Source organism: Littorina saxatilis, unplaced genomic scaffold (genome assembly GCF_037325665.1).
Source record: "Littorina saxatilis isolate snail1 unplaced genomic scaffold, US_GU_Lsax_2.0 scaffold_600, whole genome shotgun sequence".
In the NCBI taxonomy this organism is placed as follows: domain Eukaryota; kingdom Metazoa; phylum Mollusca; class Gastropoda; order Littorinimorpha; family Littorinidae; genus Littorina; species Littorina saxatilis.
Genome location: NW_027125786.1, coordinates 1 through 22500, shown reverse-complemented (window position 1 = coordinate 22500; position 22500 = coordinate 1). Strand labels below are relative to the sequence as shown.

The window sequence follows — 22500 nt, the reverse complement described above, 5'->3', positions numbered from 1 at the left end:
CACAGTGTGAACCCACTTTTGACACACATGCGTTGCAGAGGAGAACACTGTCCATGGCCTCAGTAACCAGGACGTAGCACCCGGTAGGGCATGTAGGGCGACCGCCCGACCACTTTTTCCGTAAAAAAAAAAAAAAAAAGAGAGAGAGAGAGAGAGAGAGAGAGAGAGAGAGAGAGAGAGAGAGAGAGAGAGAGAGAGAGAGAGAGAGAGAGAGAGAGAGAGAGAGAGAGAGAGAGATCTACCAACAGAACACCCCACGTAGTATTCACGCGATGGCATAAGGTCGGTTTTTTGGTTTTTTTTTGTGTGTGTTAGTCTTGGTCAACTGCTGGAATAGGATGACGTCTTATTTTGACGAGAACGTCACACGTGACGAGTTCCGTCAGGCCATAAAAGTATTGGCGCCAGTGAAAATTGCTTCTTCGTCCGTCTGCTCCCATGAGAAACAATGGAGGTAAGAAATGTTTTGTATATTCTGTGTGTGAAGCTGGGGTCAGACTGAGGGGTGAGTGATTGTGTGTCAACCGTAAGTACGCCATAACAATTGAGTAACACAGTAACTTGTGGGGTTAACAGTGTCACATGAAACAACATGTAGAGAGAGAATTGAACAATGGACACAAGTGTGCATCCTGGTTGTGATGGATCGAAAACGCGCTAAAAATATTCTGACAAATCCCTCTATTTTTCAGTCATCACTCAGGCTGCCAATGTTGATGGCTGGACGGATCAATAAATTGCTTGTTTAGAAGTAAACCAGTTTGTCAATCCTTGCTTTTTAACACACTAGACAATAATGAAGACGAAAGTCATTTGAAGTAAGTGCTCATCACATTCAACGTATCGGAATTTAGATATAAATGTAAGTCGATTGATAATCACTGATACATTCACCAGCCCGCTGTTTGGTGGAGGATGGAAAGATGATTAGATGGAACTGAGCTCAGAAGGCACGAAATCGCATCATGTTTTCTTTCTTTTTTAGACCATTACAAGGGGACGGGAAGGGGGGGGGGCGGTAGTGTAAGCCCCATATTTCCTTAGCTGTCTCAGCATTTTGTCTTCCATTTTTTTCCGCCCTACCACTTTTATTAGGTGTGCTACGTCCCTGTATTTTTAAGACTATGCAGCTCTCATACCCATCATCTTATCATGTATAAATATACTGACAGGGATCTTTTGCAAATCTTTTTATATTTAGTCAAGTTTTGACTAAATATTTTAACATCGAGGGGGAATCGAAACGAGGGTCGTGGTGTATGTGTGTCTGTGCGTGTGTGTGTGTGTATGTGTGTGTGTAGAGCGATTCAGACTAAACTACTGGACCGATCTTTATGAAATTTGACATGAGAGTTCCTGGGTATGAAATCCCCGAACGTTTTTTCCATTTTTTGACTCACATGCGAAGCAAAAGTGAGTCTATGTACTCACCCGAGTCGTCCGTCCGTCCGTCCGTCCGTCCGTCCGGACGTCCGGACGTCCGTCCGTCCGGAAAACTTTAACGTTGGATATTTCTTGGACACTATTCAGTCTATCAGTACCAAATTTGGCAAGATGGTGTATGATGACAAGGCCCCAAAAAACATACATAGCATCTTGACCTTGCTTCAAGGTCAAGGTCGCAGGGGCCATAAATGTTGCCTAAAAACCAGCTATTTTTCACATTTTTCACATTTTCTCTAAAGTTTTTGAGATTCAATACCTCATCTATATATGATATATAGGGCAAAGTAAGCCCCATGTTTTGATACCAGTTTGGTTTACCTTGCTTCAAGGTCAAGGTCACAGGAGCTCTTCAAAGTTGGATTGTATACATATTTTGAAGTGACCTTGACCCTGAACTATGGAAGATAACTGTTTCAAACTTAAAAATTATGTGGGGCACATGTTATGCTTTCATCATGAGACACATTTGGTCACATATGATCAAGGTCAAGGTCACTTTGACCCTTATGAAATGTGACCAAAATAAGGTAGTGAACCACTAAAAGTGACCATATCTCATGGTAGAAAGAGCCAATAAGCACCATTGTACTTCCTATGTCTTGAATTAACAGCTTTGTGTTGCATGACCTTGGATGACCTTGACCTTGGGTCAAGGTCACATGTATTTTGGTAGGAAAAATGTGTAAAGCATGTGAGTCGTATGGGCTTTGCCCTTCTTGTTTGATAAATGTCTTTGATGACGTCATATCCGGCTTTTCGTGAAAGTTGAGGCGGCACTGTCACGCCCTCATTTTTTAACCAAATTGGTTGAAACTTTGGTCAAGTAGTCTTCGACGAAGCCCGGACTTCGGTATTGCATTTCAGCTTGGTGGCTTAAAAATTAATTAATGACTTTGGTCATTAAAAATCTGAAAATTGTAAAAAAAAATAAAAATTTATAAAACGATCTAAATTTACGTTTATCTTATTCTCCATCATTTGCTGATTCCAAAAACATATAAATATGTTATATTTGGATTAAAAACAAGCTCTGAAAATGAAATATATAAAAATTATTATCAAAATTAAATTGTCCAAATCAATTTAAAAACACTTTCATCTTATTCCTTGTCGGTTCCTGATTCCAAAAACATATAGATATGATATGTTTGGATTAAAAACACGCTCAGAAAGTTAAAACAAAGAGAGGTACAGAAACGCGTGCTATCCTTCTTAGCGCAACTACTACCCCGCTCTTCTTGTCAATTTCACTGCCTTTGCCATGAGCGGTGGACTGACGATGCTACGAGTATACGGTCTTGCTGAAAAATGGCATTGCGTTCAGTTTCATTCTGTGAGTTCGACAGCTACTTGACTAAATATTGTATTTTCGCCTTACGCGACTTGTTTAAATATCTTTTATTTTGACATTGCAAAAACCTCTTTTCGACATATACATGTATACATCGTAAACCCTCTTTTATAACACATCTGACAAGGACTGAACTTTTATGTGAAACTAAATTGTGGTGAGGTAGTCCTGTTGTTGTGTGTGTTTTTGTTTGTGGTATCTCACCTCACGCAATACTTATTGTATCTAACTTTGTTTATATCTTCCTGGCTATTGGTGTTGTATTCATCAACATTTTATGCGCATTTGTTAATTCACTGCTTTTATTTATTGGAACAGGATCAGTGAGGCAAGTGACACAGGACCCTGTATGGACACCTCAGCTGATGCATGGTGAGTGCTTTGTCATGTCTGTAACATTTTACTATTTTAGTGGGGTGCAGAAATACACTGTCCCAGTCCTACATACAGAGATGTTTTCTGGCAGGCTTGTTTCTGTAGTCTGAGGCTTGTTTACCCATTGTTCCTGTTAACACATTATGACAGGGAGCTTTTGCAAAGATTAATTGTAAGCCCGCTTTAAGCTTACTAGCATTCATCATTTTAACAGTGTAAATCCTCGTCGCGATATAACCTTCATGGTTGAAAACGACGTTAAACACCAAATAAAGACAGAAAGTGTACACCCACTTTTATTACAAACACATTTACACAGCGTGAACCCACTTTTGACACACATGCGTTGCAGAGGATAACAGACCACATATCACACTGTCCATGGCCTCAGTAACCTATGATGACAGTATTTTAAAGACTATTCAGCTCTCATACCCATCGTCATATGTATTTAAATAAAGTGACACGGATCTTTTGCAGAGAGTAACCGTAAACCCACTTTTAACAATCTTTTATTTTTTCATTGCCAAAACCTCTATTTACCACAGATGTTTACATGCAGCGTAAACCCACTTTTCTTACACATCTGACATGGATCTTTCTTGTGAAACTAAATTGAATTAGAGGGGAATGAGGTCAAGAGATTTCTTAACAAGTAAGGGCAGATTATCATGTTGATGATTGTCTTCTCTTAATTCAGCTACACAGAATAAGATGAAGGAATGTAGACCGCAGTAGAAAAGTCGAGGATGTGAGCAAGGGATGGATGGGATGGAACAGCAGGGATGTTATGTGAAGTGAGGACCAACATTCACATTCTGCAGCTGTTGAAGGTCTAGAGCATGAGAGAGAGACAATATAATCATGACGCAGATGCATACTATTATTATGCGCCATCATATATATATATCTGGAGAAGATGTTTGACTTTGAGGAGAACCGTGACATGCGCTCTAAGCTACAGTTCTTCAGTAACAATGCGTAGGGAGCGGTGGAGAGGTCATGTGTATGTATGTTTTGGGGGCTGCATTTGTGTCTTTAGCGTTGTTTGTGAATGTGTGTTTGTGTATCTCTGTGCATATCTCTTCTCTTTCTCTCTCAATCTCGTATGTGTGTGTGTGTCACATTTTAGTTACTGATCGAAAGTCTCAGTCACCTCATATAACAATGCGCCAAAACAAAAAAACTGCAGTTTATGCAAATTAGGATGACAACTATCATGATTATCCAGGGCTGAGGTGCACGAACCAAAACTTGTTGCCACCCACACTGGAAAGAACAAACCGCGGGTTCTGATTGGTTGAAATCACAACACATCTCAGTTTCAACCAATCCAACACTGAGGGTGTCACTCGTTTAGGTGGCAACTTTGTCATGCATCTCAGCCCCGGTGTCTGGCCTGGTGCTCCGTCACCTCGAGCAGGAGACGAATAACCTGAAGCTGACCCCCGACAACTAAGTCTTTTCAACCGCCTAGCTCTCTCTCTCTCTCTCTCTCTCTCTCTCTCTCTCTCTCTCTCTCTCTCTCTCTCTCTCTCTCTTTCTCTTTCTCTCTCTCTCTTCCCCCCCCCTCCCTCTAGATCTTAAGCTGACTCATCATAATCATGAATATGCATGTGTCGGGCCAGGAACTACGTAGCCGTGAGGTGGAGACAAACAAACTGAAGCTGACGCACGACAACTACGTCTTCTCCACCACCGCCGCCAAGCTCAAGTCCACGAAGACAGGCCCGCTTGTTATTGACGGACTCAGGTTAGTGAAGTTATATACGTACACTGATGTCATGCAGAGCTGCCAACTGATACTATTTTGGCGTAGAATGCAACAGGTTTGCACCTTTTGCTACGATACAGAAGCCTCTGCTTCAGGGAAAAATCTTATAACCCTTCGTGGTTGAAAACGACGTTAAACACCAAATAAAGAAAGAAAGGGAAAGATCTGTCGCAGAAGACAAAAAATAAACAAAGTGTTGACTGATTTCAGCGTCACATGTCGGGCTGAATGCTGTATATTTAAAACAAGATTCAGCTATTTTTGTTCTGATGCTTCCAAAAAAAAGAAGAAACTAATGCTTCTTAAAGCTGTAATGGGGGGGGGGGGGGAGATCAACTGATATTTGTTTGTAGTTCTTTCACATTAGATAAAAATGGCTGCGAGTGTGACAAGATTTTTGTGTATTTTCTACAGGATTATAAGGAAAACTTATTTTTGTAACTTATTTAAGATAAACTCACTGATCATTAAGATCTACACCTGAACCTATCTGCCCTTTGTATTTGATGTAGAGCAGTATATGTCCATCCCTGACTTTCCTCTTCTTCTGTTTTGTTTCAGGACCAAACAGAAGAGTCCAGGCCCCTTGTCATCAGAAGATGACATGTCAGAGTACGTACCAACCAAGTACATCGAGTGCCAACTCCAGCTCAGACATGGACTCAATCTCAGACGTTCCAGATGTGGACTCAATCTCAGACGTTCCAGATGTGGACTCAATCTCAGACGTTCCAGATGTGGACTCAATCTTAGACGTTCCAGATGTGGACTCAATCTTAGAAGTTTCAAATGTGGACTCAATCTTAGAGTAACTTAGAGGGTCCAGATGTGGAGTCAATCTTAGAGGGTCCAGATGTGGACTCAATCTCAGAGGTTCCAGATTCATCCGAGTCTGACACAGGAAGTGTGTTGTTTCCGGCTCTGGCTCGTACTCCACCTTTAACAACACCTGTGACTTCTCCAAAACAAACTGATCAGCAGGAGGGGGTGACAGTGTCTGCTCGAAAAAAGCACAAATGGGACAAAAAACATTGTTGTCTATTTTGTAAGAAAATGGTGCTGAAAATGTCCACACATCTTCAGCGTGTGCATAAACTTGAACTTAAGGTAGCCCGAGTCTTGGAGATGTCGAAAGGATCAAAGCAACGCCGACATGCCTTTGTCCAGCTGCAGGATGCCAGTGATTTTAAGAACAACCGCCGAGTCCTAGAGGTGATTCCCTAGTACCGTAAAACCAATCGACGTCCTGAGGACTTCCGAGCTTGTCTGCACTGCAAAGGCCTGTATCTGCGCAGGTTTGTAGCCAGGCATGCTAAAACTTGTCCACAAAACACAGAGGGTAGTCCACAAGAAAGGTCAGGCTGCACAGATGGGCAGATTGATGTTGCCAGTCAACAAATTGTCACCCACATTGTTTTATTAGAACGTGCTGAATAAATTAAGAGATGATGACATCAAGCAGGTGATTGAAGGGGATAGCCTCATTCTGCAGTTTGGGGAGAGGATTTTTGGTCGTAAAAGAGTTCGGACATTTTCGGGAGTCAAGTCATTCTTTTTGTAAAGGAAACCTTGCTCTGAAGATCGGTTACTCGTTGAAGAAGTGTTGCAAGATACTGAAGGCTGAAGCAATCAAAAAGCATGACACTGATCTCAGGGACAAGATGGACAGGTTTGAAAGTCTGTATGATGGAGAATGGTATGACTCTGTGTCTGCATGTGCATCACAGTCCATTACACGTGCCAAGATGAACAAGCCAAAGCTCCTGCCCTCACTTGCTGACGTGGAAAAAGTTCACCACATCCTGGAAAAAAGACTGTCAGTCAGAATCATACTCGACACTGGCCGGGGCAATTTTCAGAGGACTTCTACTGTATTCTAGTCAATTCCAACTTTTGTGTCAGTCATTTTGATTGCTGATCCACGATGACATATATCTCTGTCTCTGACGACTCGTTACAGGCTGTAAAATTGCTGTTTTATTCTGGTCATTATCATCATATGACTATGTGTACATTTAGTCTCATGTCCCAGTGTTTTACTTGTAACGTGCTGGAGATGAGTGTGTGTTACATTTTTTTTTAATGTTAAGAACACTCAACAGTGTGTGGTTCAGTCAGTATATCAGTTTCATAGTCATAACATATATTGCTACATTCTGACAATCTTCACATTTCTTTTCTGTTTATTCTGGTCATTATCATCATATGAGTACATCTAGTCCATAAGCATGTGTTTTAATGCTCTTCAGATAAGGTTTTGCTATATTTTGTGTACAGTCAAAACACTCAACCAGGGGTGGTTCAGTCAGTGCACGAGTCTGGTACCATTTTGGTTACAGTGGGACCCCCCTTTTAAGACCTCCACAGGTTATGAACAGAAAGTCTGAGAAAACAAGGTCTTCCATGGGGCGGGGATATAGCTCAGTTGGTAGCGCGCTGGATTTGTATTCAGTTGGCCGCTGTCAGCGCGAGTTCGATCCCAGGTTCGGCGGAAATTTATTTCACAGAGTCAACTTTGTGTGCAGACTCTCTTCGGTGTCCGAACCACCCCCCGTGTATACTACATTGGGTGTGCACGTTAAAGATCCCACGATTGACAAAAGGTCTTTCCTGGCAAAATTGCTTAGCCACAGTTAATAATTGTCTACCATACCCGTGTGACTTGGAATAAGGCCGTGAAAGGTAAATATGCGCCGACATGGCTGCAATCTACTGGCCGTATAAAATTTCATCTCACACGGCATCACTGCAGAGCGCCTAGAACTGTACCCACGGAATATGCGCGATATAAGCGTCATTGATTGATTCCAAAGGAGGGAGTCTTAAATTGGAGGGTCTTAAAGGGAGGTTCCACTGTACTTGATTGACCATGGTGTGTGCATGTGAAATGTTAAAACTCTTTTGCTTGATATTGAATCTGAGGATGATGAATGGGTTTGTTACATTCTGACAATCTTCACATTTCTTTTCTGTTTTATTCTGGTCATTATTGTCATTTGCGTACAATCAGATCTGTGGTTCAGTCAGTGCATTACATTCTGAACTAATGTGTTTTCAAAGTCAGATTATGGTGAGTTGGAGTTGGATTGTAGTTTGCGATAATCATACATGTACATGATATAACCACTGATGGTTTTTGTTTAGGAACTCCCCTGGTTTAATTTTACTTTCATTTTGCTTCATCAATTTTATTTGATTTAGCCCATCTGAAATCTATGTTTGATGGGTGTTGCTTTTAATTTTATAATTATGGGTTTTAGTTTCCAGAAATACTCTGAGAGCTGGATTAGAGGTCCATATAATTATGTCAATACATAGTTTGTCTCATATTGTCTGTTTCTTTGAAAATGTTTTTATTTGGTTTCACTTGTGTAAATACTTGTGTCTGTTTTGACATTTGAATTAAGCGACAATCCTTCCCATGTAAACATTTTCACATGACAGACTCTGACTTAAACTTTGTAATTTGGTCTCTATTTTGGCATTTCTGACTTTTTCTAGCTTTGAACAACAAACCAGCAACAAACAACTAGAGACAGGAAAGACCTTTTTAATTGGTTGTACCTGTATACAAATTTGAATTTAAAAAGCAGCAGTCACTGCACTTCTTAAGATGAATGCAAAAAGCGGAGAACGATTTCTAATTTGTGAAACCAACTTATAGTGATGTTATTTCCCTTTTATTTGCTCGTTTTGGGTTTTGATTGCATGATCTTTGTGGACATAATTCAGATGTTCATGTTAATCACTTTTTCGTTATGATGTTGTTTGATCGAATCTGAACATCTTCTTGGATGGTTTACAATTATTTGATTAAAACAAAAATTGTATATGGTTTCTGAATCTGTTCTTTTTTGATGACTAGCCTCCTCTCTCTCTCTCTCTCTCTCTCTCTTTCTCTCTCTCTCTCTCTCTCTCTCTCTCTCTCTCTCTCTCTCTCTCTCTCTCTCTCTCTCTCTCTCTCTCTTTCTCTGTCTGTCTGTCTGTCTGTCTGACTCTCTCTCTCTCACTCTCTTTCTCTTTTAAACTAGCTCTCTGCAAGAAATTTAAATAATGAGATCCATTTGCATCCACTGTTTTATTTTCACTTTTGGACTCAAAAGCTTTGAAACCAAACATATGATACACATACATTCTGAAGCAAAGAGTTTTCCTACTAAGGTTTTTGTAAAACAAGTCAAACAAAACTCCCCACACATTGTATAGACAGTCCTTCCTGTGCAAAAACAGATCGGGTCACTGTCTGGGAGTGGGCCTTGAAGCATTGATACGCAAATCAAGATAAAATAAACCTAACAAAAAAAACCAACACTACCGGTGACCATATACTGTTTACTTTTAAGATGGAAGTTATGATACCACTGAAAATAACTATATTTCTATACATTACTCCCAACATTAATTTACTATTTAATTTTTCGACTTTAGTGTACACCCTTTAATCATCTTAATAATAAATATAGCAAGAACCCAATTTCTCATATCAACCCACTTACCTACTTTAGTGTGCACTGTGTAAAAATCAAAAATATAATTCTAAATATAGAATCAACCCAGTTTTAATATTAACCCACTTTTTCCAATCATTTTTGTGTGACACCTGAATAATATTTTGCAAATATTATATACTTGCACAAATAGATAGACAGCAATGAAGCTTATGACGCAATTGTGGAAGCGTAGGACTAACGGAAATGCTGGAACCCATTTGTGCCTTTTTTGACAGGTCACCCACTTTGGGGGTAAGGAAGGTATGTGTGTGTGTGTGTGTGTGTGTGTGTGGTGTGGTATGGTGTGCGATTCATAGAAATTTACTGGACAGATCTTCATGAAACTTTGCACACAAATGTTCCCACCCCCAACCCTTCACCCTGATTCAAACTCATGTATCACAAGTCCAGCGCTCTACCAACTGACCTACAGCGCTCCCAAATTATTTCTTTTTATCATTTTTGTCAGTCAAGATATGGGGGTGGGGTTGGTACGGGAATAATTGTGAAGCAGACAATAAGGCAACAACTTATTTTGTTTACAGGTATTGTATCTGTATACAGTGAACTTAGCTGTGTTCAAGTTTAGTTATGTTCTGTTGAGCGAATTTTTTTTAAATACGTTTTTGCTACTAAAGGAGTGATATTTTTATGTGTACGCCCTCGAGAAACCTCGATCATTTTCTGAAAATGCACGTTGATAAGTACCGTTTTATGATAAAGTTATACTCTCCATTCATTTATCTACACAAACTAATGTTTCATTTATCATTTGTAGAGCTAAATATGTCAGTTGGGATCATGTTAAGAATCGCAGTGTTTTTCGCAAAATCGTACTTGACAACCCCCAGTAAAAAAATTTAAAAAAAAAGGTTAATAAGACAACCACCTTTTTTCTTTGCACAGATGTGTCCATATTGCTTAGAGGAACCTGTGCACAAAATGTGTAATGTTTCTGTCGAGCGATTTGAACACACAAGTAACCCCTTAAATGCGGTATGGTTGTATTGTTTGCTCCAGAAATGTATATTTTGTACATTAGAGTGTTCTGAACTTTTGAGTCGCAAAAAGTAGATCCACAATGTGTACAGTCTCTACCCATGAGCTATCGAGGATTCAGACCCGTTGTTGGGTAAGTGATTTTGGTTGTTGGGTAAGTTACCGAAAAATAACTAGCCCTACAAGTTTACAGAGAGAAAGAAGCAGAGGGGGGAATAATATTCAGGGGCGGACGAGGGGGGGGGGGAGGGGGGGTGCACAGGTTGCCCTCCAGCAAAAAAAAAAAAAAATTTGGAAAGCTGATTCTATGACCATTTCTAAGTTCAAATGGCACCAGATGGCACCATTTTGCTTCTTTGGGCAAAACAAATTTCCGGGGGGAGCATGCCCCCGGACCCCCCTAGCAAATTCGGGCGCTTCGCGCCCATCACATTCACTTTCGATTCAAAGTGCACCCCCCCTTACAAAGCAACTGATCCGCCCCTGAATAATATTGGGTACACTGGCTGGGGAATCTACTGCCTATTTGATTCATCAAAAGTGGGATCTACTGACTATTCGATACATCAAAAGTGAGATCTACCGTAAAATCCCCAGCATACGCCCACCCCCCTCCGCACATATTTCGGGAAAAAGTAGGGGGTGGGCGTTTGCTAGGTATACACCCCTTTGCAAGATAAAGTGTCATCACATTTTCAGAGAGAAAAAAAGTGATACAACCATGTGATTTATGCAATTTTAATAAAAAAAATAAACACACCGTTTGTTTACGCAAACACAGATCAACGTTCTGTTATAGAAAAAAAAAGAACAAAAGTGACCTTGATTTTTCTCAGAATAACGTCAGCACAAACACAGTTTCTTCTCTTGTTTGGAGACCCTCTTCCAAGTATTCCATCACAACTTGTTCAACTTCTTCAGATCTAACTGGCGGTCTTTCAGACAACTTTCATTTTTCCTTTTCTTTCCCGTATTGCTGTTCTAATATGTTTCTGTGTTCCCTCCACTCTCTCATTCTTTTTTCTGTCAAAAGAAAACTCGCGGGCACATAACGAAACATTGCCTGCAGCTTCGTTTTCAAGATATCTCAGGGCTTTCAGTTTGTATGTCACTGTATATGATTTGTGCTTCGGCATGGCTGAACATAAGCTTAGAAAGGAAGTGCTTGTCAACGAGAGAAGTGTTCAACACTCAATGAAAGACGTCACTGAACGACGTCACTGAAAGACATGACGTAATTTTATCCCCTCCACCCCCCCCCCCACCCAAAAAAACCCAAACAAAAAAGGCGAACGATTGAACAGTGTGCACAAATCGTAGATAAAGGAGGCCGACTGTCTTAAAACAAATTTTAAAAAACAAAAAACCGGGGTGGGCGTTTGCAAGGTAGTGACCCCTCTGCACAACATGTGGCCAAAAGTAGGGGGTGGGCGTTTGCTAGATACTGGGCGTTTGTTGGGATTTTACGGTATATGTTGGAAACATCGAAAGTGGAATCGATTGATTATAGGATACCATGCATGCACAGTTGCAAAAACTGACTATTGGACCCATTATAAATACCATCCCAATCGGCCAGAAGCGAAAGCGCGGGCGCCCGAAGCTGTCGAGACCAGCGCTTATCAGGCAGTGAACACACTGATCTTGACTACTCTGTACACTGATTTTATCATTTTCATTTAACTTTCTTTGGACGTACAATTATGATTATGATATGGAGTGACACTATTTTGTCTCTGAAAGTACACTATACTTTATATTTTTGCTGACAGTAGCTATTTTGTTGTTGAAATAATTCGTTTTTTTGTTGAGAATTCTTTTGCAAGTCTCATTTCTTTTTTTGGTAGAATCAATTGTTTTTTTTGCTAGAAGCATCTATTTTGTGGGTGGAAACATCCGATTTTTTGTTGGAATATCTTTTGCTAACTAAGCAATTCTTTTGGTGAAAGCATCTAGTCTTTTGGTGATTTAATTTATTGCCAAAAAAAAAAGCATAAAAAAAAGCGCACCTAATATTTCTACTGTCCAGGAAATTCGTACCAGACTCCCGGAACATAGAATTCTCTTTCATTGGACAAAAAAAGTATCGCTTGCTTTCTTGTTAATTTAAAAAGTCACTGTTCTCAGCTATATCAGACTTCTTTGACATACAAAAAGACTCCAGTGGCATCAATATATTTCTTTCTCTCCTTATGTTTGGTTGTTTGTTTGGTTGTTTGGTTGATTGGTTGTTTGTTTGATTGGTTGGTTGGTTGGTTGGATGGTTGGTTGGTTGGCTGGGTGACTGTTTGTTTTGTCTGTTTGTTTGTTTGCTTGCTTGTTTGTTGTAAATAAAAGAATGGTTGTCCACAGTCGGGGAAACGCACTACGAAGTTAGGACAGGATGCGACAGGGTTAGAAAGTGAGGGGTGGAAGCAGCATCGCGTTTTGCATCTGATCCTGTTGACTCCGGCTGACTGATGGCCACATGCACCGACGGAACTCTTTTGCTTGATCCCCTTGCTCACTGTGGCAAAGGAGGGGGGGGGGTGGTAGCGAGGGAAAAGGAGAGAGTGAGTGAGAGAGAGGTGGTAGATATAGCGAATGAGAGAGAGAGTGAAATGTGTCTATGTGTGTGTGTGTGTGTGTGTGTGTGTGTGTGTGTGTGTGAATAGAATAGAATAGCTAAAGAGAGAGTGAGTGAGAGAAAGGTGGTAGATAGAGAATGAGAGAGAGTGAAATGTGTATGTGTGTGTGTGTGTGTGTGTGTGTGTGTGTGTGTGTGTCTTTCTGTGTGTGTGTGTGTGTGTGTGTGTGTGTGTGTCTGTCTGTCTGTCTGTCTGTCTGTCTCTGTGTGCGTTGAAATGCGTATGTGTCTGCGTGTGTCTGTACGTGTGTGCCCGGTTGCCTCAATTCAAAGAGCACATGACTTATTATCCGCAGGTCACGGTTTCTAATCCGGACCGGGATGGACACAGGCCAACTCCATGCGCAGACTCAGAGACGGTATCCATGTCCCACCTCTGTGTCACCAGTGTGTCAGGTAAAAGACCTCGATCATGCTGCCAGAAGTGCAGTCGGCTGTGTGAAGGAAATCACGGAATATAGAAGTGACGTAGCACGTACTGTGAATTCAGCTCACTCACTGACTGAGAGAGTTGACGTTGTGAATCGCAACGCAGATATCGTTACACTTGACCACTGTCCGGCGACAGAGAGGGGTTTGTCAGAGGAATCGACCGGGAGAAAGGAAGCCCGCGTAAAGCACGTTCAAGGTAAATGGAATAAGCATTTGAATATCGTGAATGTTTATCGCATAAGTTGAATCGACTAACACTGTAACTTTAAACATAGCAGACAGATATTTAAGACAAGATGTCCGCTATTTATGTTGTGCAGTGCGTCGTATAACCGGTCAGGCAGGAAGGTAGCGACCAGATGACAGTACTAAGGATCTGAGCAGCCGCCGGATTATCTTACCTATTGACTCGCCTAGCTGAGATTTGACGGGATTTCTAGAAGCTAGAGCACGGTTATTTTGTGTCCGTATAGTTGGACCATAGAGGTCACTGGGCGATAGTTACTGCGTAGACCGAGGTCGCCAGTAGAAGGATCTAGTAGTAAATACATTTCCTAGTGTACGGCTATAGACGCTGTGTGATTCTGTGTAGGACCAGAATTAAAATATGTCTACAAGAACTTGAATACTTAAAGAGATAAGGAATATTTAGTAGACAGAGCAGACGGTGATTTTTGAATATACAAGAGCCGTGAGTCGTTACACTTAAAATAGATATCGTGTGCCTATGAGTTCACGGACTGTTTGTATTTCTTTACCTGAGTGAAGAGTAGAGAGTTTTGATAGTGCAATTGTACGAGATTGTCATCTCTAGTGGTTTTTTGCTACAAAACTGTGAGTACCGGATTTTTGAGTACCTAACATTTATGTTCATGATTGTGTGTATTTGTGTGTACGTTGTCATAGCTGATTAATACAGTAAAGGGAACTTACATTTAGAGTTGTGTTTGATTCCTGTATGACAGCGTATTAGTTCATTTACATTCATTCACAGGCTGATTATGTCTAAACACGTACATTCATAGGTAGCGCGATCCTGTTATGGATAGCGTTCCACTTGGAGAAGGTGATCCGAATTTCACAACGATGGGACGACAAAGTTGTGAAAGTGAAAATGAAAAATGATTTGCGACAGGCGTCTGTTTTGTGCCCAGCCCCACGTGAATTCTTGTGTCTGCGGGGGAGGGGGGGGGCTGATATCGGAGAATTATTATATGAATGGATCGGGTGTGCGGAATTCTAATTTTTTTAATTTTTGGGGGGGCCCGGGGTGAGAGATATTTACGCACCATTACCTTATTTGTGCCTGCGCCTGAGGGGATCAAAAGCATCATTAACAAATCTTGACTGTCATAAAAAATGCCGTATGGTGTGGAAGCTAAAAACTGCACTTAATAAGTAAATAAACAAACAAATAAATGCATAAATAATTTAGACACGAAACAAATTGACACTTACAATGGTATTATGTTCTTACCTGAACGGGAAGGCAGTGAACCAGTGATGAGATCTGTAGAACTGCTGCGAAAACGAAGAACATGTTCACAAAACTGTGTGAGTCAACCATGGTGCAAGGACGATGTGATGGTCCCAAGTCGGTATGCGGACTGATTCTGGCACTGGCGGTTTACGACGATCGATGGCCGATTCTGGTTTGTCCGACTACAGCCGTTCTTTGTCCTGATTCTCTGGATTGATGGTGCTGGGTTGTGTCTGAAACAGAAGTGAACAGACTCAGTATGAAATGAACGTGCCTTCCTTCCGTGTGTACCGCCAAAGATGTGTCCAGTCTTTTATATTGGGTAAGATCGAGCATCTTTCTGCTCAGACACTCATACCAGAATTCTACAGTTTGGCTGCTTTCTGCACAGAGTTGGACGTTTTTGCTCAATTAATTTAACAAATTGACTTCTTCTTCTTCTTCTTCTTCTTCTTCTTCTTCTTCTTCTTCTTCTTCTTCTTCTTCTTCTTCTTCTTCTTCTTCTTCTTCTTCTTCTTCTTCTTCTTCTTCTTCTTCTTCTTCGTTCATGGGCTTAGACTCCCACGTTCACTCATGTTTTTAGCACGAGTGGATTTTTACGTGTATGACCATTTTTACACCGCCTTTCAGGCTGCATACGCCGATTTCAGGGTAGGCATGCTGGGTATTTTCGTGTTTCTATAACCCACCGAACTCTGACATAGATTACAGGATCCTTTCCGTGCGCACTTGGTCTTGTGCTTGCGTGTACACACGAAGGGGGTTTAAGTCACTAGCAGGTCTGCACATAAGTTGACCTGGGAGATCGGAAAAATTGACTATATAAGGTGACACTTACGACATGAATCCAACATACCTCCCCACTCTTCACACAAAAAGGGCCCAGGATGTTAATTGTTGGTATATATCCAAGTGGAAGGTGGTCTTTATTCTGTGTGAAAGTTTGGATGTATCCACGGAGATCGCCAAGACGGTGTAAACAGGAAGGAAGTTACCTTGAAATCTGCTCTTCTTAGGCATTGAGCGAGCCCGGTACAAACTGATTTAGCAGTTGAGATAATAAAAGTTTCGATGTCTATGTCTTTGTCCCTGGTAGTCCCCCCCACCCCCCTTCTTCCACATTATCCCCACTCTTTTTTTCAGTACATTAAGCTTAATCATGAATTTGTACTTCAGACATACAGCTACTGTTAGAGAAGGAGGAGAGGACTCCATTCATATTAATTACCTGACAGGGTACTTGCAGTGTTTTAAGCTTCTACAGGTAAAGATCTGACTTAGGGATTCGATTAATGAATAGCGTTAGTCTTCCCCCCTTTTTCCACGTTAATTATCTTTGTTTTTTCAGTACATTAAGTTTAATCATGAATTTGTACTTCAGTAATACAGCTACCGTCAGAAGAGGAGGGGAGGACTCCATTCATATTAATTACCTGACAGGGTACTTGCAGTGGTGGGGTCCTGATTTGGCCTATATGGTCCACTGGACCCAAAAAGCAACAACTAACTAACTAACTAACTTGCAGTGGTATAAGCTTATAAAGGTAAAGATCTGACTTATAAATCAGGGATTCGATTAGTGAATAGTGTTGCTTCTCTTTAATCAACACCATTTACAATTCATAGTTTCCCAATGCACAAATCTGCAGTAAGTGACGAGGAAATATATTCTACAACAATTTCTCATTGACTTTCATCCACAGCACTAAACTTTGAAAACTACATACTTCATTTTCTCTTACTGGGCGTTTGAGCTTATTAACCAATACCGCCTGGAGTAAAATGTGCTTTGAACTCTGGCAAAGACACTTGCTCGGTTTTTTGTTTGTTTGTTTGCTTAACGCCCAGCCGACCACGAAGGGCCATATCAGGGCGGTACCTGATCGATACAGCTGATGCATTAGAACTAAAATCAAAGGTAACATTGAAAAGAAAATTCACAAAAGCAGAAGAGAAGTCGAGGAGACATCAAATAAAATCAAGATAAACGGTGACAATGCACACGAACGCTGTGTATAATTGATTTTTATTGTTGACAAAGCGAATTTTAAACGTCATGCACTCGATCTCGAGCAAGGATGCTGAGCGTATTTAAGAAACATATTTATTCTATCTTTCTAAGATGTGGTATGTTGAACTTCTGAATGCCTCTAAGTCTAACGCCCATGTTTGTGGAATGTCAACTAAAAAGGTACGGAATTTGCATAAATGTGCATAATACAATTAATTTTGTTTTTAATTTTACAAAAAACATTCAATATGCACATAGATTTCATTCTTTAGAGTCGAAATCGAAAGGAAAAACTCAGAACATTTCCACCCACCAACAGCTTCAGCTCAAATCCCAAACCTGTTTGGTGCGACTTAGTTAAAAGAAAGGAACTTGGATATAATGTGTCGAGCAGGCCTCTCCATTCAAATGAAACCATCAGGATATGTTATCGGGTGTAGGTTTGGGTAGGGGGTGGGGAGTTCACTGGTTGTCCAAAACGTGTGAGCCCCAATAAAGAACCCTCCATTTTACGACCGATCATTATTGGCACTTTGAAGGTCGCATCTTGGGAGTTTACTGTATCACTTTTCCCTGAAGGCTGTCACACAGGTTTGTAAAATCTGTGTATAATGTGCAGGGAGAAGAGGTTTCTGCGTGGGGGGGGGAAGGGGGGGGGGGCGGTAGCTCAATTGGTAGAGTACTGGATTTGTGATCGGAAGGTCGCAGGTTCGATTTCGGGTCGGGACGGACATGGTTCAACTGTATGTGAAGACCCAGAGACGGAAGCCATATCCCACCCCCGCGTTACCACATTGGCACGTTCAAGACCTCGGTCACTGCCATTAGTGCAGATGGCTGATACCACCTAAGCACGCATACACTTGTGTATCTCGTCAAAAGCCGCGAGGGCGTAAAAACTCGAATTATCATATAACCCATATCATGTCCTTAAGAGGCGAAATATTTCGCCTGTACGACAGTAAGCATTCTCTCTTTCTTCTTTCTTCTGCGTGGTTTTGCATAAACATTACAAACATGAAATGTCAGTACAGTGTGGTTTTTGACTACACACTCCCGACGATGCGGGTTTGTCTGAACCCATACATTTGAAAGAGGGTTTTTTACCGTTTATTCCTCTAACGACGATGCGGGTTTGTCTGAACCCATACATTTGAAAGAGGGTTTTTACCGTTTATTTCTCTAGGGAAACCCACAGCGCTACTTCAGTGGGTGCATCGAGTTTCTCCCTTCACCGACCTCTTGCAGGGGAAGGAGAGGGGGAGGGAGAGGGGGAGGGAGAGACTGAGAGAGACTGAGAGACTAAGAAAGAGAGAGAGAGAGAGAGAGAGAGAGAGAGAAACAAAGAGAGAGAGAGAGAGACTAAGACAGAGAGAGAGAGAGACTAAGAAAGAGAGAGAGAGACTAAGAGAGAGAGAGAGAATAAGAAAGAGAGAGAGAGAGACTAAGAAAGAGAGAGAGAGAGACTAAGAAAGAGAGAGAGGGAGACGAAGAAAGAGAGAGAGAGAGACTAAGAAAGAGAGAGAGAGACTAAGGGAGAGAGAGAGAGAGACAAAGAAAGAGAGAGAGAGAGAGACTAAGAAAGAGAGAGAGACTAAGATAGAGAGACTAAGAAAGAGAGAGAGAGAGAGAGAGAGGACTAAGAAAGAGAGAGAGAGAGACTAAGAAAGAGAGAGAGAGACTAAGAAAGAGAGAGAGAGAGACTAAGAAAGAGAGAGAGACTAGAGAGAGAGAGACTAAGAAAGAGAGAGAGAGACTAAGAAAGAGAGAGAAGAGAGAGAGAGACTAAAGAAAGAGAGAGAGAGACTAAGAAAGAGAGAGAGAGACTAAGAAAGAGAGAAAGAGAAAGAGACTAAGAAAGAAAGAGAGAGAGACTAAGAAAGAGATAGAGAGAGACTAAGAAAGAGAGAGAGAGAGACTAAGAAAGAGAGAGAGAGAGAGACTAAGAAAGAGAGAGAGACTAAGAGAGACTAAGAAAGAGAGAGAGAGAGAGACTAAGAAAGAGAGAGAGAGAGAGAGACTAAGAGCTAGAGAGAGAGAGAGAGAGACTAAGAAAGAGAGAGAGAGAGACTAAGAAAGAGAGAGAGAGAGAGAGACTAAGAAAGAGAGAGAGAGAGACTAAGAAGAGAGAGAGAGAGAGAGACTAAGAAAGAGAGAGAGAGAGAGACTAAGAAAGAGAGAGAGAGAGACTAAGAAAGAGAGAGAGAGAGAGAGACTAAGAAAGAGAGAGAGAGAGAGACTAAGAAAGAGAGAGAGAGAGAGAGACTAAGAAAGAGAGAGAGAGAGACTAAGAAAGAGAGAGAGAGAGACTAAGAAAGAGAGAGACAGATAGAGAGACTAAGAGAGAGAGACTAAGAGAGAGAGACTAAGACAGAGAGACAGAGAGAGAGAGACTAGAGAGAGAGAGACAGAGAGAGAGACAGAGAGAGAGACTAAGAGAGAGAGAGAGAGAGAGACAGAGAGAGACAGAGAGAGAGATAGAGAGAGAGACAGAGAGAGAGACTAAGAGAGAGAGACACAGAGAGAGAGAGACAGAGAGAGAGAAGACAGAGAGAGAGACAGAGAGAGAGAGACAGAGAGAGAGAGACAGAGACAGACAATCAGATAGACAGACAGTCAGATAGACGGATAGACAGATAGACGGACAGACAGACAGAGCAACTGACAACAGACATACAGACAGAGAGATACGGACAGACAGACAGAGAGACAGACAGTCTCTTGGAGACAAACAGGCAGACAGACACTGTTCCGCCGCTTTGGTAATTATGGGTGTAGCAGAACCCGCGCCGTCGGCAGAGGGATAGTTACAATCACTAAGTCTACTCTTTAAAAGTATGGGTTTGTGTGAACCCGCGCCATCGGTAGTGTTTATGTAAATTATCATAATCAATTAATTTTAATGTTTTGTCATGTACACACTAAAAATTTGCAGACAGAGAGCAAATTAGGTGTGTGAGAGATACTTAAAATTTCAAAACGATACCTTTAATGGTTCCAGAGTTACAATGATTTTAGTGTGTTCTTGCGTAGATACGCTGACAACAGTTCCGAACATGAAATGTAAGTACAGAGTCTATGGATGGTAAACGGAATGTTCAGAAAGAAAAGCTGCTGCGTAGAAGCACAGACAGAAGCTACGTACATGAAATGTATTGTATATAGTGAGTTCATGAATGGTAAACAGAAGCGTCAGTCATTGCAACGGAACAGCAAATGACCGGTTTACTCTGATTCTACTGGTCTCCAGTCACCACAACGACTAGGAGTGGAGCATACATACAAATAAGGCAAGCCAAGACTACACAAGGTAATAGTTATTGCTGGCTGGCCAGGCAATGTCAATGTCGGTCTGTCGGTCTATCTGTCTGTTTCTGTGGCAGGCTGTCAGGCAGTCAGTCAGTCAGTCTGTCTGTCTGTCTGTCTGTGTGGTTCTATCAAGCAGGGATTAGCACAGGAGAAAAAGGCAATGGGACATTTGTCCCTCTCAACCTAATTCCGATGGGACATAGTCGAAGGCAAGAAGCGCCAAAGAGGCCTGTACCCGTTTTGACCAAAGATGTAAAATGGTGCAACTGATATGGTGCCATTTGAGAATTAGCCGCTATATCGTGTTATCTCTGTATGTGTCTGTATGTGTGAGTGTGTGTGTGTGTGTGTGTGTGGTGTGTGTGTGTGTGTGTGTGTGTGTGTGTTTTCCACCAACTCACGGAGGAAATACAATTTCATAGCGATTAGAAACAGATAAGTAACAAGGAAAATCCCTTTCTTTTGTACTATGACTATTGACTACGACTTAATTGCATCGGTTTTTTTTTAGTTTTTTTATTATTTTTTTTATTATTTTTTTTACCTCAGTTGCATGCAGGCTACTTCAAACCCTCCTTTAACTGTTTTCTTCTTCTTCTTTTTTTCCTTTTTTTTTTCTTTTTCTTTTTTTGTGTGTAAATAGGCGGAAAGCATCCTTCTTCATACCGGCACGGTTGGCCTAGTGGTAAGGCGTCCGCCCCGTGATCGGGAGGTCGTGGGTTCGAACCCCGGCCGGGTCATATCTAAGACTTTAAAATTGTACTACGTTGCAAGCCCCTGGAGCAATTTTTTGATTAGTGCTTTTGTGAACAAGAAACAATTAACAAGTGGCTCTATCCCATCTCCCCCTTTCCCCTATCCCATCTCCCCCCTTCCCCGTCGCGATATAACCTTGAATGGTTGAAAACGACGTTAAACACCAAATAAAGAAAGAAAGAAAGAAATTCCATTTTGTTTAGGTTTATTTGGAAGAAAAAGTATTCAAATACGCGCGCATTTGAAAAAAGTAAGACGAATAGTTATGTGTAAAGAAAAAGAATATGGTGGTTTGAATATGATAAACGTAGTAGATATGCACAACTCATTTATGATTCCTGGCTTGTTAATTTGCAAAACTCCACACAAAAGTATTGGTCTGTTATTCCAAGATATTGTCTGGCATGTCTGGGCATTGGTTTATCGTGCTTTGACTCAAATGCATCTTCGAAAACGATGAATGGCCTCAATAGTTGCAGATCATTGTTTTGAAAACAAGTGTTGTTGACTTGGCTTGACAATAAAAGTGTTTTCTGTGAAAAGTATGATTTTGCACCAGTATTATTGAAGGACCAATGCATTTGGAACAATATAAATATTCAATTTAAACATAAATGCCTATTTTTTAAAGATTTTATAAAACATAATATCTCATTTGTAAAGGATGTTATGAATGAAAATGGTATTATTATTTCTTTTGAAGATTTATGTCAAAAAGTGGGTTATAAACCATCCAGACAGTTTGAATACAAAATTGCACTATGCACAGCACTTAAATCCAGACGTACAGACACATTACCATATCAATATTTTACATTGCAGGATTTCATTGTTAATGGTGGTAATATAACAGCAAAGTTTATTAGAACATATTTAGCTGATCTTGATGTCCAGATTCCGAGTGCCTGTGATTTTTGGAAACGAAAACATAATGTAGATTTGGATAAGAGAAACTGGTTACTGGCTGTTAATAGCACAAAAGAAGAAAGATTACGTCTGCTGCACTGGAAATTATTACATAGAATATATCCAACCAATATTTTATTAAACAAAATGTATTACGAACATCGAATAAGTGTGAAGTTTGTAATGAATTAGACACCCTTGAACATTTCTTTTTTAGTTGCCAAGAGGTGATGAAGGGTTGGAAATATGTAAAGATTTTGTTTATGAGAAAATACATGTTGCCATCATTTTGAATAAGAGAAAATTATTTTTGGGTTATTTTAGAGAAAGTTTGAAAAATGATTATATTTATTTTGTGAATTATTGTATTCTAATTACCAAAATGACCATTGGAAAGTTTAAATATGGGAAAAAGTTAGATTTGGGTGTATTATTGGAAACTGAGCTGAACATTAGGAATAAATTTATGTTATGATTATTTTTATTTATTTATTTATTTAAACATATTAGTTTACTGATAAAGTTTGTTGATTTTAAAAATGTAC

At 40.6% G+C, this 22500-nt stretch overlaps 1 protein-coding gene and 1 long non-coding RNA gene across 2 annotated transcripts in view; one reads left to right on the top strand and one right to left on the bottom strand.

The window, feature by feature from the left end:
* LOC138954248 (uncharacterized) overlaps positions 1-16051 on the bottom strand; it is a 23336-nt gene extending 7285 nt beyond the window's left edge. The window contains exon 1 of the long non-coding RNA XR_011451768.1: positions 14971-16051. This is a non-coding gene — a long non-coding RNA (uncharacterized lncRNA). The remainder of the gene's footprint in view (positions 1-14970) is intronic.
* On the top strand, positions 393-5859 carry LOC138954246 (uncharacterized). The gene is made up of 4 exons (XM_070326137.1): positions 393-454; positions 3116-3169; positions 4801-4925; positions 5508-5859. Exons 2-4 carry the CDS (start codon positions 3167-3169, stop codon positions 5761-5763), a joined length of 384 nt encoding a protein of 127 aa, XP_070182238.1. The 5' UTR covers positions 393-454; positions 3116-3166; the 3' UTR covers positions 5764-5859.
* Positions 16052-22500: the final 6449 nt, after the last annotated feature.

What these genes read in the sequence shown, in the direction of transcription:
- LOC138954246 (XM_070326137.1), top strand. An exon ending in CTTGTTATTGACGGACTCAG is followed by an intron (nt 4,926 to 5,507) that starts GTTAGTGAAGTT and finishes GTTTTGTTTCAG; the next exon opens with GACCAAACAGAAGAGTCCAG.